This window comes from Eumetopias jubatus, unplaced genomic scaffold (assembly GCF_037043125.1).
Source record: "Eumetopias jubatus isolate StellerSeaLion01/CBP00866 unplaced genomic scaffold, mEumJub1_p1.0 scaffold_10, whole genome shotgun sequence".
Lineage (NCBI taxonomy): Eukaryota > Metazoa > Chordata > Mammalia > Carnivora > Otariidae > Eumetopias > Eumetopias jubatus.
The window spans coordinates 113,836,933-113,850,741 of record NW_028274816.1 but is presented as its reverse complement, the minus strand read 5'-3'; the positions used below and the strand labels follow the sequence as shown (position 1 = coordinate 113,850,741).

The 13,809-nt window shown below is 51.1% G+C and overlaps 1 protein-coding gene across 2 annotated transcripts in view; it reads right to left on the bottom strand.

Annotated features, from left to right (window-relative positions):
• Positions 1–4,973: 4,973 nt before the first annotated feature.
• The window catches only part of AKAP1 (A-kinase anchoring protein 1), a 34,085-nt gene continuing 25,249 nt past the window's right edge, over positions 4,974–13,809 (bottom strand). For both annotated transcript variants that reach the window (XM_028093011.2, XM_028093010.2), the window contains exons 4-11: positions 13,025–13,151; positions 12,304–12,431; positions 10,255–10,432; positions 8,667–8,817; positions 8,153–8,220; positions 6,827–6,900; positions 6,529–6,591; positions 4,974–5,951 (exon numbers count right to left, since the gene is read on the bottom strand). In XM_028093011.2, coding sequence (XP_027948812.1) covers positions 5,877–5,951; positions 6,529–6,591; positions 6,827–6,900; positions 8,153–8,220; positions 8,667–8,817; positions 10,255–10,432; positions 12,304–12,431; positions 13,025–13,151 — 864 coding nt within the window. In that variant the 3' untranslated portion in view covers positions 4,974–5,876. The remainder of the gene's footprint in view (positions 5,952–6,528; positions 6,592–6,826; positions 6,901–8,152; positions 8,221–8,666; positions 8,818–10,254; positions 10,433–12,303; positions 12,432–13,024; positions 13,152–13,809) is intronic.

Genomic DNA, 13,809 nt, shown 5'->3' with positions numbered 1-13,809 from the left:
TAGGAGGTGTCTGCCTTCCGAGGCCTTCCAGGGCTTCTCAAATGGTCTGCCCGACCAGATGTCAGCTGGGCCTATTTCTAGCAACAAACAGCCAAGATCTCACCTAGATGATTTGCTTTGTAAAAATACAGTCAGCCTCATTAACAGGAATCTCCAGGAAGGCTCTTATTTATAGAACAAATCGGTCTAAAGGCAAAGTTGGGAAGTACCTCTGTGTTCATCTAAGTCACCCCCGGGTTTTACGGATGGGGGGTGGGGGATGGGGGGAGAGAGAGGGTGAGACACTTGTCCCAAGCCGCATGGCCAGAGCTCTCTGAGTCCTCAGAGGAAAGGTCAGGGGCCCAGAACGAGGGACCACTGATCAGCACAGGCTAGAACAGCCTGCAGATAACACACCAGCCCAACCTCAGTGACCTAGGACAGACTTGCTTCGCACACCTACATCCACGGGGGACTGGCCGCAACCCTGCTCTTTGTGGCCCTCACGCCGGGACGCAGGTGCACAGACCAGGCCCCACCTGCAGCACAGCCATGGCTGGGAGGGAGAGAGGTGAGTCTACCTTGGGCCACACACTGCCTCTACCCACCCTTCAGGGCCCATGCCTGAATGCAAGAGCACAAGGATGCACAATCCTACTGTAGGGGACAGAGGACGGCATTTTCGGCAAGGTGACCTTCATTCCAGCAGAGATGCTCAGCCTAGTAACCTGCTGGCATTGTTAGGACAAAAAGACAGAAATGTTCAGATGCACAAGGTGTTCTGAAAACCAAAAAAAGTCAAAGTCATACTCCAGACAAAAGTGAATCAAAATAAAGACCTCAGGAGCAGGTGTGTAAGAAATAGTAGGAATAAAGCTAGTGAAACAAAGTTGGTGAAAATGTTTCCCGGTAACGTGACTGAAGTTTAATGTCACCATTCTAAAACTCTTGAGATAGAAGCATATGTGAAAAAAGTTTGGCATTCTGAACTGGATTCTAGATGATTCTAACAAAACCCAGGAGAGAAAGTGTGTGCATGCACATCTGTAGGAAGAAAGGCAGAAATCTTTCTGCTGAGTTTCCCTTTTGGGGAGAAAGGAGGAAATGTAACTATGTGGTATTAAGAGAAACATAAATTCAAAGTTACTGGCAAATAACTGATATCCACTGATAACACAGAAACAAGATGTTAAATGCTAAATTGAGGGGCACCTGGGTGGCTCAGTTGGTTAAGCGGCTGCCTTCGGCTCAGGTCATGATCCCAGGGTCCTGGGATCGAGCCCCGCGTCGGGCTCCCCGCTCAGCCAGGAGTCTGTTTCTCCCTCTCCCTCTGCTCCTCCTCACCCCCGACTCCCTGTTTTTGTTCTCTCTCTCAAATAAATAAAATCTTTTAAAAAATAAAAATAAATGCTAAATTTACTACAGGGAAAAGTTCTGATCAAGCAAATGAAAAAAGCAAAAACAAACAAAAAGGGCCTAAAATCACCCAAAACAAAACAGAAAAATGAACTAAATGGCAAATAATATTGCAACGGTGACTACAATGAACAAGTCAGATTCACCTACTGACCTCTTAGATTTCGCTAAAAGAAAAAAAAAATTCTGGCAGTGTGCTGTTTATAAGCCATCCACCCACCTCATTAAATGACAGAAAAAAATACAAAATTTAAAACCAAAAGCACCAAACAGAATACCAAAGATACTTCACATTGATGAGAAAATATCACCCATGAGCTTTTTCAAACCTAGCAACACAACAGCTTCTTTCAGAAGTTTCCACTTATGAAGAACAGGAAAATGTGACAATACCAGAATCTTTTAATGCACTTTTCTTGGGAATGGACAGAAAGTACAGACCAAAAAAAAAAAACAAAATGGAGGGAGAGGGCAAGAAAGAAAAACTAGATATGAATAATTTATAAGCTCAATTTAATATATTACATAAAACTTTATAACAAACCAACAACATGCATTATTTTTTCCAAATGTTGGTAAAACATTCACCATGATTGCCTCTCAAAAAAAAATCATGCTAAAGGTCATCTGGAAAAATAAATGTGCAAAGGAACCTAGAGCTTTTTGAATAAGATAAGGACACACACCAACATAAGGCCGTCAGTACTGGTATAATGTTGATCGGTGGGAGGCTGGTACCCAACAAGGTCGCCGCCTGAGCACCTGAGCCGTGATTAGTCAGCAAAGACAGGCTGGAAGTGTAAAATATACACATAGGATTCCCCAAGACTTAGTATGAAAAATACTATAAAATCTCATTGATATTTCCAATGTGCATTACATGTTGAAATGTTAGGTTAAACAAACTACTAAAATCAGTCTCACCTGGTTTTTTCCTTTCTATTGAGGCTCCTAGAAAATTTTAAATTACACACGTGGCTCACATGTTTCTACTGGACAGTGCTGCTGTAGAAACAATCCAGATGTTCTCTTTTCTGTCCATATCCCTGATGACCTTTCCCAGTGGAGATTTTTTTTTCCTTTTTAGATCATCAAAGATCAAAACCATTCACTCTGGCCTAGATGCTACGTGTTCTTCCTGGCTTTATTTACATTTCTCTCAAATTTTAATCTCCCATATAAGCAAAATGATTGATCACCTCCTGCCATGGTGTTTTTCCCATTCTCAGTTGTTAAGACTGTTTCGCAGGCTGATGATTTAACGACCGTAGTCTTTACATGGGGATGCGGAACAAAGCATGATCAGTTCTCACGTTACTTCAGAGTAGCTGTGGTTGCGACCTGCCTTGGGACAAGAGCCTGGCTTTGAGTGTCCAACTGCAAACCACTTTCTAAGTCACCATCTATTTCCAGGGTCAGCTTCTGACTGGGGTCTCACGAGGACCAAGTATCTCCTCCAAAACGGCACACTGTCTTGACACAATAAGCTCTCCATCACTCCAGCTACTCATCTTGATTTATCTTAAGCCCGTGATGGTTAAGGGGCATGCAAGAGGCTGTACCAGGCGTATCAGTAACCCGGGCCCCAGCCCCCATGCTGACACCCCACTGGGAGCAGCCCCACTTGGCAGGGCCCCGAGGACCAGAGGGGAAGCAGTTGAAATAAACACCTGTAGTAAGAACAGGTTGGAAGCTCTAGCCTCCTGCACCCAGCATTCCACCTGTCTCCCCCATATCCCAGGGCAGGTGACCAAGTCTCCCTCCAGCACCATGAGTTTTCAAAGTCATACTTAAACCAGCCCCCTGGATGGCCCAGTTAACTCAGAGCAGATGTCTAAAATACACTGGCCCAGAGTACTGACGTCCAGAACGGGGGAGTGAGGACCTCCCTAAACCTACCCCTCCATAAGAACAAGATTACCAGCAAAATGGTCAAAATCAACTTTTTCCGAACTCTGTAATCTAAGAAGGGTTAATTCAAAGAGTACATGACCTTCACCAACCTCTAAACTCACTTTACTCCCATATTTCAAAACCTCCTTAAAGGGACCCATCCCTGAAGGCTAAGACCATAAGCCCTGAGCAGTCCGCCTCCTCATCCCCACTGCCCATCTTCCCCAGTCCTGGGGGCCTCGTCCAAGGGATCCTGACCCGTGCCCCCAGGAGCTGTCTCACTGGAAGCCCTCATCTGGTCTGGACCACCCTGTCCCCCACCAGGCACCAGAATTCTGTGGCCCCCTCCACCAAAACCTTTCAATAGCTCCCGAAGGCCAAATCTGCGCACCAGGCTTTGCGACTTCCCCCAAACTGGCTTGAAGGCTCCCACACACCCTTGTCTGCTCCAGCTGATACAGAGTTGTACAGAAAAAGCTGAGACTGGGTGTAACCCAAGCTGGCCAATGTCACAGCCAATTACTGCTGGAACTTAGGATGACTTCAGCTACGACCCCATAAGAGCTTGCCTTGGGCCAAGCTCCGTACGAGCAGGGGACACTCCCATGATTTTCCTTCATTGCCTTGAGGTTGGTCCCATGATCTGATCCTACAGGTGAGGGAAACGGGCTGTTAACCACTCGTTACCCACGGCCCGGGAGAATGGCTGCAGCTCTGTGGGAGGATTCCTTCAGTGTGAAGGAAACTTGGGCAGCCTCCACTCTCCAGAAACCCAGGTGCGGGGCGGGCTGGGGGGGGTGGGGGGGCGCGGTAAGCTCCGAGACACAGGCCAAAGGGCCCGAGTCTGCCTTTGCCCTGGAGGGTCTGTTAAATCAAAACGTTATTCTGGGGCACCTGGGTGGCTCAATCAGTCAAGCATCAGACCCTTGATTTCCACTCAGGTCATAATCTCGAGCCCCATATTGGGGTCCGTGCTCAGTGGGGCATCTACTTAAGATCCTTTCTCTCTCTCTCCCCCTCTTCCCCTGCCCATCCCTCCTGTGAGCACGTACTCTTTGTAAAATCTTTAGGGGCGCCTGGGTGGCTCAGGTGTTAAGCGTCTGCCTTGGGCTCAGGTCATGATCCCAGGGTCCTGGGATCAAGTCCCACATCGGGCTCCCTGCTCTGCGGGAGGCCTGCTTCTCCCTCTCCCACTCCCCCTGCTGTGTTCCTGCTCTCACTGTCTGTCAAATAAATAAATAAAAATCTTAAAAAATAATAAATCTTTAAAAAATCAAAACTTCACTCTGCTCTCCCCATGTAGGCATATATTGCTCCTACCACCACAACAGATGACATAACTTCAAAGATCTATTGAGAACGCCCAAGGAATTGTGGAAATCAGTGCTTTAAACTCAGGCCTGGCTATCTGAGACACTCACTGGGGGAAGCCAGAGGGAAGCTTGGCTGCCACCTTGTGGGGCAAGGAGAGGGAAAAAATGGAAGTTTCTGGCTAAAGGGGCTCCTCTGGATGGGGCCCCTCCACACTCAGCACCACCTCACTCCCCACCCCAACCCTCTCACCCTGGAAGAAATGGACTCAAAGCTACAATGTACACAGTTCAAGATTTATATTAAGTTACTTTCTTATGTCAGCCCAATGCTAAAAGTCAGTCTAAAAAAAAGAATCAAACACACCACGGGAAGGTAATTCAAATGAGTTGATTTTTTTTTTTTTAACAAATTTGTACAGGAAAAAAAAAAAAATCCCAGCTCACAATCTATACCCTACAGTCACCCTGTCCAGTGTGCTGGAAGCCACAGGAGCCCGCAGGGGTAGCTCACTGATCATGTGGGGTGTGGAAAAATCTTGAGTTCCCTTTGTTCTCCAGTGTATCTTATACAAAATATTACATTTTTTTAAACATATATTTACAGAGTTTGCACAAATAGAAAATGGTTACAAATTACAACCAGGCTTGGCAAGATAACCCTTCCCCGCCCCTGCCCCCTCACGGACCAAGGCCGGAGATCTGACTGCTTCGTATTTACATATGCATTAAAAAGTCTGCCTTCCTAGAGACCTAGATGAAGTTTATAAAAACTGGCCAAACATCATAAATTTGTTGACGTAAGCTGTACAAGTAATCAATACCAATTAGTGATTTCATGTCTTGCTCCCTGAAGAAAGATTTTGAAGGAAAAGAAACCCTCTCAGGCAACACATCCCTTGGTCCGTCTGCTGCAGTTGGTTTGGTTCTGAGTGAGGGGAGCAGGTAGGAAGGAAGATGGGAACGGAGGTGGTCAAGGACAACCTGGTTGAGACAGTTTTACTTTCACTTTTTTTTTTTTTTTTTTTAAAGGCTTGGAACCAGCCTAAACTGACTGGCTTGTTAAACAGCATCCTATGGCTTTGAAAGAACCCATGGTTCCTTCCTTGTCTGAAAGAGGAGACTTCTCAACATGACTACAATGTGGGGGGGAGAAAAAAAAAGACGACTTTCTGGGGAAGATAACGTTTGTTATTTCGATGTAGTGTCTTTGCCTCAGCGCCAAGCCTGGTTTCAACAGTGCATAAAGACTCCAGAAGCGTCTGTGGGAGACGGGGGTCAGAGGCTCGCGTAGTAGCTGTCTACCCACTGAGCAAGGCCTCGCTCCACCAGCGACCGGTTTATCAACACCGCCTGGAAAACAAAGTCCCTTAAGAGCTTTACCCACTGCACCTCGGGGCCGGCTGTCAGGCCGACGACGGTTCTCCCTCTCTCGGTCCCAGATGACCACTGCACATGCCGGGCACCAGAGAAGTGGCGGGTGGGGGACAGGACCCTTCTAGGCCAATGAGGGCATTTACTGAATGTTCTGTCGGCATGAAGGCGGGCTTTTCAGTACACTAAAGAAATTTAAGCATTAACACCGTGAAATGGGGTGGAAAACCCAGTGGACACAAGGTCCAGAAAGGCCTAGGTCCAGGAAGGACCACTGACATTTTGTTGTGGGGCCTGTCCTGTGCACTGTGGGAGATTCAACAGCACTCCCCAGCCCCTACCTGCCAGATGCCACTAGCATCGCCACCCCCGACTGGGGCAACCAAAAAAATGTCTCCAGACATTGCTAAATGTCCCGAGGTGGGGGGGGGGGGGGGTGGTGCACTGGTCTACAGTTACATCCTCTGATTAGCTCAAGAGGATACAATGGCAGAATCAGCTCCAAATCAATCTGCGACTGCTGGCCAATAACTTAAAGGAAAAGAACAGAACTTACTTCATTTCCAACCACACTCCATAGCTGAATTAGAGGAAGGCCAGTTGGACTGTAACTTGTCACCTAGAAAACCAACAGAAGAAAGCAAGCATGTTTAAAAGCTCCCCCCCGCCCATGCACCCCTCGTTAAAGACTGCTGACCAACCCAGGGTCCAAGCCACAAAGGAGAAAGGAATTCAAAGGTCAGTTGCCAAGAATCCAAGATCCTTGATAAGAGGCCGGGAGGCACTGCACAAAAGCCAGGCAGGAGGCTCCTCAGACAGACCCTGGCCAGCCTGCCCGCCTCCCAGGCACACACCTGAGCCAGCAGCGCTGTGTTTCCGGTCATCTCGCTCATGGCTGCATCCGCTTCAGGTGAAAAGTGGTCATCATCTTTAAAAGGAAAAGGCAGCATTTAGGCTTTCATGGAGGCAAAGCATTCTTGTTGCTCACACAGCTTCCAGGGGTTTTCCGAGCGGATGCCTCCAGGGACCGGAGAACTTCCATCTGGAAGAGCCACCTGTGGCAGGGACAGAGGCCAGGCCTCCGTGGGGCTCTAAGCGGGTACACTCAAAGGGGCTCTGCTACAGGCTACTGCCGGGGGACAGGAGCAAAGGGACAGAAACTCTGTCTTCAAGGGAAACGCTGCTGCCGCCACCACCTCATCTGGGCGCTGACCAGGCTGAACCTTCCTCCGGTGACACCCGACGAAGGTGAAGCCACAGAGCGCGGCGGGGCAAGGCACGGGGCGGCACCCCCCACCGCCTCACACGGTTAGGCGCAAGCACACAGCCGAGGCAAGAAACAGCAGGATGGGGAGACAGGGCCACAAAGGTCTGGGGGGAGTGACGGGGGGGCACTGCAGCTGGGCTTGGACAGACTGCGGAGACGGACAGAAATGGATGGAACCACAGAAGAGCAATACGGGAAAACAGTAGGAGGCTGTCGCCCAGCACTCGGGCGGCCCAGACTGCAGCAAGCCTGCAGGGTCTCCAGAGCACTTCCCGGATGCAGACCAGAACAAGATGAGTGGACTATCACCTACAAATACCAAATTCCTCATCATGGGCAGCTGCAACTTGACCACCGTCCACATACCAGTTCCCGGATTTATGTAATTCCTTTGGCCAGCCCGAAGGACAGACACCATCCCATTTTCCAGAGGGTTTAGAAAACCCGCGAGGCTAACTCGCCCAGATCACTCCGCTAGTCCCTTCCGTCTGGGGACGGGGTCAGTGTAGGATACCACACCCGTGAGTGTCAGCACGGTCCCCACGGTGCCCCAGGGGCAGAGGCCCAGATGAGCAGTGCTGCGTGCCTCTGCACCTACCCTCGGCCACGGATGCTAGGACCCTGGGTCTCAGCTACGTCCTGTGTTAGAAACCTCTCCGAATTGGTGGCCTGGGGAAAGTCCAGAACGGCGGCCCTGGAAGGGTGGTCCATGGGCCAGCAGCACTGGTGGCATCAGCTGAGTATTTGTTAGAGAGGCACGTCCTCGGGCCTCGGCCCAGACCTATCCAGTCAAACTCTGACCGAGGCAGCAAGCTGTGTTAGCCTAAGTCCCCCAGGCACAAACGAAGGCTCTCAAGGAGAAAGACATACTCTCAACCACGGTTCCCACCTTGCCAGGGGCCCCATCTGTTACCTGACAAGGGCATCACGCTGTCCAGAAGAACCTCTGCTCCCTGGAATGGCAGAGTCACAAAGTCAGATCTAGAAAGGCAAGGAAGGAACACTGTTTATGAACCTGAAGGCTGATTCCATTTCAGGCCAATATTTACTTTGTGCTTTAGCGCTGTGAGCCCTCAGCAAACCCAAAACGAAACCAAGCAGAGGCATATATGATGGGCAGCAGGCCGCAGCTCCCAGCATGTCTGAATGCAGGCCTCCCCCCCTGCAGCAGCCTGACCTCAGAGGGACTCCTGGCATCAAGATCCCAGAGAGAAGCCTGCTTCACTTCTGCCCTAAGGATACTTGAGGGACCTCTGCCCCAAGACAGGCCTTTCTAGCTGAGGCAAGCAGTGCAGTCTGTTTCTATCAGAGTAGGCAGCAGAAGAGTCAACCTATGTCCCAGGCTTGGTAGAACTGAGCCAGCTCTGCAGTAATCCCACATCCCCTGACACATGGGGTGTGTACATGTCTGAGGAGTGCGGACCCACCGGATCTGCCGGAGCACGTCCACTTTCACTCTCTTATATCCACCGTAGTCCACGTAGCGGATCTCCACTTCATTGCTTTCCTCATAGGAGGCCACCACTTGGGCTCGCCACCAAGCACCGTCCACGCCAGGGGCAGCGCAGATGACCGTTACTGCAGGTCAGGAAGAGAGCGTGTGGATACTCCTGGCCTAGGGCAGGGCACCAAGGGTCACCCCGGTCGATGCTACCCACCTCCCCACATTACTTCTCAGAGGCCTGTGCCTCCACAGGGCTGGGAAATAGCCAGGAGTCTCCAAAGCTGCCCTGGAGGCCAAGACCGGCGCCAAGGGACGGACCTGAACGTGGGAAATCTGGCCTCCCATGTATGCCACCCAAAAGCTCTCTAGACCAAAAAGCATTCTTCCAGATCCACTTACTCTCTGAAACCTAAGGCCTGAGATGAACAAGGACTGACCAGAAGGAACAAAGTAAAAAAAACCAAGAACCAAGTAAAATCCAAAATTCAGGGAATGGGGACTTACATTCTTAAGGGAAAGTCCCATAAAGAATCTAGAACCTCCCAAGTGCAGCAGATCTTGTTAGCCTGTTCCGGCCCATGGTGACTCTTAAATGATCAGAAGAGGACCCCTAGGCTTAAGGCCGCCTCTTCTAGCCTTTGCTTCAGGAAGGTGCCAAGAACACAGGCCTCCCAGGCAGCCATGGCCAGGGAGCAAGTGCGTCAGCAGTCACCTACCCCGCCCCACGGCAGCAGGGACCGGACACATGGAACTACGGGGTGAGGGCCTGCACACAGAGCTGACCTCACCATGTCCTCACCCTGACCCTTAAAGGGAGCCCCTGGTACAGTCCTCTCAGACCCGTTTGGTCCTCACTGATGGACTGAAGCAACGTTAAGAGACTCTGATGACAATTAAATCCTTATTTCTGCTACAAAGGTTTCCCTAAATCCTTAAAAGCCCATCAGGGTGCTCCAGGGTAGGAGTCCCTGCTAGGGGTGGGTGAAGAGATGTTCTGACATTGGATTCTTGCCAACAAGAGCAATAAGAAAAAGTGATAAAGCACAGACTCAGAAGCACAACTGAGTTTAGAGCCCAGTTCCTGCTCAGGTATCACCTGGGCCAGCCATCTGACTTGAGAGCCTGTTTTCTCATCTGTCACATGGAGGTGAGACACCCCACAGCAGGGTCTACTGCTCTCAGGGAGCGTCTCCGAAAACCATCATCTGGATCAGGTACTTTACATATAACACACATACATCCAACCCTGATTCCTGAAACAAGTGGGCATCGCCCCATTCAACAGATAAATGGCAGAGCTGGGATCTGAACTCATGTGTCAAAAACCCACTCCAACGCCATGGGACTCTGTCAGCCAGTGGAAAGACCATTTCCATTAGGAAAGCTGGGAAACTCAGCCCAGACTAACTCCACGCTGATGGCAAGAACTCAGGGATGCTGTTCATGTGAAGGATCCCAGAACATCCTCCTCCTGGGTCAAGACCAAAGGAAGGATAGGCCACTCCCAAAACTCCTCCCCCTGGCCTGGCCAGAGCCCAAGGCTCCCCAACTGAGCCCCAGGCAGCACTTACTTTCCACCGGGGTGGGCAAGGTGGGGATTCCGGGCTGCGAGTAACACAGGTACATCTGCTGGTCCAGGCTACGCAGTGCATGGAAGGTAGGGTGCGTGTGCTGCTGCACGAACAGGTGCCCGGCATTGACCTGGTTGACCACGATCACCTCCACAGTGATGCCATCAGGGAGCATGAGCTGTAGGGAAGGGGAAGGGGCAGCAGGCACTGCAGCGATCCTTCCCTTCTCAGGTTTGAGGTAAGCCCAGAGGCCCCAGGGCAAACCTCTGAGCTGGCACATCTCTGAAAAGGGCGTGGCAGCCCAAAGCGACACGGCACCCAAATGGCAGAAGCCCAAGGTCAACTACTTCAGCCATGGAAAGCGTACTCCAGCGGCCCTTGTCCTGCAATGCCAAGAGTAACCTCTAGAGGAGGCCTCGTCCCAGGGCTGGGCAGGGAGGAGCCAGCTGTACATACCATGTAGGGCCTGGGCAGGAGCCTCTCTCGAAGCAAGGGAACGAGGGGCCACAGAGAACAAGCCACCAGAGAGTAAGAGGTGGGCAGGCCCCAGGCCTGTCAGCCAGCAACCTGGGCCCTGCAGCTGACCCCAGGAGCTCTAAGTCCGGCAGGGTCCCTCTACTCTGCTTTCCTGCCAGCAAGAATGCAACAGTCTGAGTCATCCTGTCTCCTCCTCTCTGCACTCCACAGACCTCCTCCCAACTCATCCCCGCTCTGGGATTTGGAATGTAGGTTTGCTCAGTGGCCAGGCCCAACATTAAAGGCCCTAGCAGAGGCCAAGACTGTTCTCAAAATGACTTGTCCCTAGACACTAGTTCTCCTGATGTCAAGTTACAGGCAACATCTAGGTGCCCTGGACACAGGAAGATGTTGAGGCCACCTTCCAGTCAGGTGGCTGGGCCTCTGGCTAAGAGTCCTGACCTCCCCACCTCCCCCCAGTGCAGCTGGTTGAAAGGCACCTGGGATCTCCTCTCCAGTTCCACCAAGCCACACAGAGAACAAGGGAAGGAAGCCATCCCAGCCGCTCAATTATTTACAATTAAAGAGTGGGTCTGGTCCAAGCCTGCTGGGGAAAAAAATGCTAGCGTTCAGAAGTAAAGCATGGAGTCGGGTTCAGCCCGCTCTCCAATATCCACAGGACAGTAACTGGACACCCATCCCTCCCCCCATGGCACAAGCATCTTCGGAGGCGGCAAGATTTAGAACCAAGAAGTCAACCCTCCCAAACCAACACCAGGGAGACAATTTTCCTAAAGCAGCACATTCAGCCCACATGTGAAGTGCCGTCATCATCTCTGGCCTACAGAACCCTACAATTCTCCTACCAGGGAGAGAAGGCTCAAATAGAGCTGGAGGCATGCTGCAGGATCTTGAGCAATAGGCCCCAGAGACCCCAGAGACCCCAGCACACAGAGGCCCCAAGATGTCAGCTTCCCCTCCTGCCAAACTCCAGGAGCAACCTCCAAAGAGCCACCTGGATCCCAGGGTCAAGTGGGGAGAATTTCTGCTCCTTTATAATCTAGGTACCCCCCGTGAGAGGGAAGGGGAAGGGGAAGGGAACCCTTCACCAGGGCCTCCACTAGACCTGGCTCAACTAGGAGTAAGGAACACAAGGACCCACTCCAAGCCCATCCAGGCCCACAAAGGTGGGTCCCATCCAGGCCTCAGAGGTGTTAGCCTGGGACCCTGGACACATCACCAAGCCAGTCTGGGTGCACCCAGTCTCCTGGATAGACTATAATCCTTTCTAGGCAAATGCCTTGAAAACACAAAAGGTGCCTGGGTGTCAGAGCCCGAGGAGAATGGTCCTTCCAAGTGGGGACAGAGGCACGTCTGGCTTTGTACCAGCACCTCAGCCCCAGAGCCCAGCCGCAGAGAATGCAGGCTAGAAGCAGAACCAAACTGACCAGAGGAGGCCAGAGGTGAGAGGTCACAGGCATCAACAAGCTCTTGCCCTTCTGGGCCCACAGTCTTGGGAGTTTCTTATTTGGGGCAGATTGGAGTGAAAGGGAGACAAGAAGGTCTGGTCTGGTCTGCCAGGCACATGCTCACCCAGGAAGTCATTGGAAGAGAAGGCAGTGCCAGTGACGGCAGGGGGGGAGCGTAGATATTGGTGAGGTTCAGTTCTTTGAACTTCTTCCCAATCAAGTTCAGTGCTTTGTCTACATGATGCTGAGAACCTAAATGGGGGATAGAGGCAGGAGAGTCACAGTGGGTACGACAAACTTCAAAACCAAACTCCCGCACATGCCCCACTCCACAAAAGTTTTCCTAGAGTTCACGTGTATCTTTCCGGAGCCAAAAAGCTGTTTCGCCTTAAGAAGAAAAGCATCTAAAGAGGCTTAAAACCCACTGACCTTTCCAGTGGTACCTCTGCCGTTGTGCCCATGTTTTGAATGCAAGAGGAGGCTAGCAGAAGGGAAAGGCCCAGCCCTCACCGACCAGAGGGCAATCCCGTTCTGCTCTGCAAGGAAGCCACGTGAGGCAGCAGGCACCCTAAACCCAGGCCCCCCAACCTGCCCATATGAGTGCCCACGCCTCTCCTGGCCAGAAGATCTGGGGGAGGGAGCCGAGGCTCCTTCAGGCAGCTGAACAGGAGAGGAGAGCTAAAGGAAGATGCCCCTCTCCCCCGCCGCACCACGTTCCCTTCACCTGGGATGAGCAGGGTTTCCTATTCGGACACTTTTAAGATTCCAAAAGGGGAACAATTGGGACTTAAATGCTTTACATTTCAGGGAAGACAATGAAACTCAAGCCAGCAGCTGCCACTGACCTTCTATGTGGCAGATCTGGATGTTCTGGGTGTAAGGCAGGGTTGAGATGTAGATCTTGGCACCAGATGTTTGCTTCAGAAAACTCACATACCGCCCCTGCTTGCCAATTAGCCGACCAACTAAGTGCTGAGAGAGAAAGAGACAACTGGGGGTGTTAATAGGAAACCAATTCCCTATGTTCCCAAAGACCTACCTTTGTTTTACCCAAGGTCAAGCTCAAACATACCATTAACTGTAAACATGCCAGCAGTCATCTGCCACTGTTCTGAGCGCTTAGCTCTGAAACAGATACTTTTATCAACATTTTACAGATGAAGTTAACGAGCTCAAAGGGGCTAAGTAACTCACCCAACATCACACAGCTACTAAGTGGGCTGAACTACAGTCTGACCCCCATTCTCAGCAGTTCCCGTTTCTTCCCCGACAATATGGCCCACATCCAGAAAGCTGCAAAGCCAGAATCTTCTCCTCCCAAATCTATACTAGGAGAGGTTTCACCAGCACAAAGGTCGATTTACAACTCCTCCACCTCCTCAAGTCTATCCGGGTTCGAAGATAAAGAGGCTCCATGCGAAAATAAAAGTCAAAGAAAGAACCCTTGGGCTTCTGCTGCCAATTGACAGTGGCCCAGAGCCTCTGGAGCATGAGGCCTGCAGAAGTGCCCGGCGTGCCAAGAGCTCAAGGCAGACAGAAGAAGCCCAACTTAGCCATGATGTAAGACAGGCTCTGAGACAATCCCAAATGACCCCACCCCAGCAGAGCCCCCAGGGACACCGTCGCACTG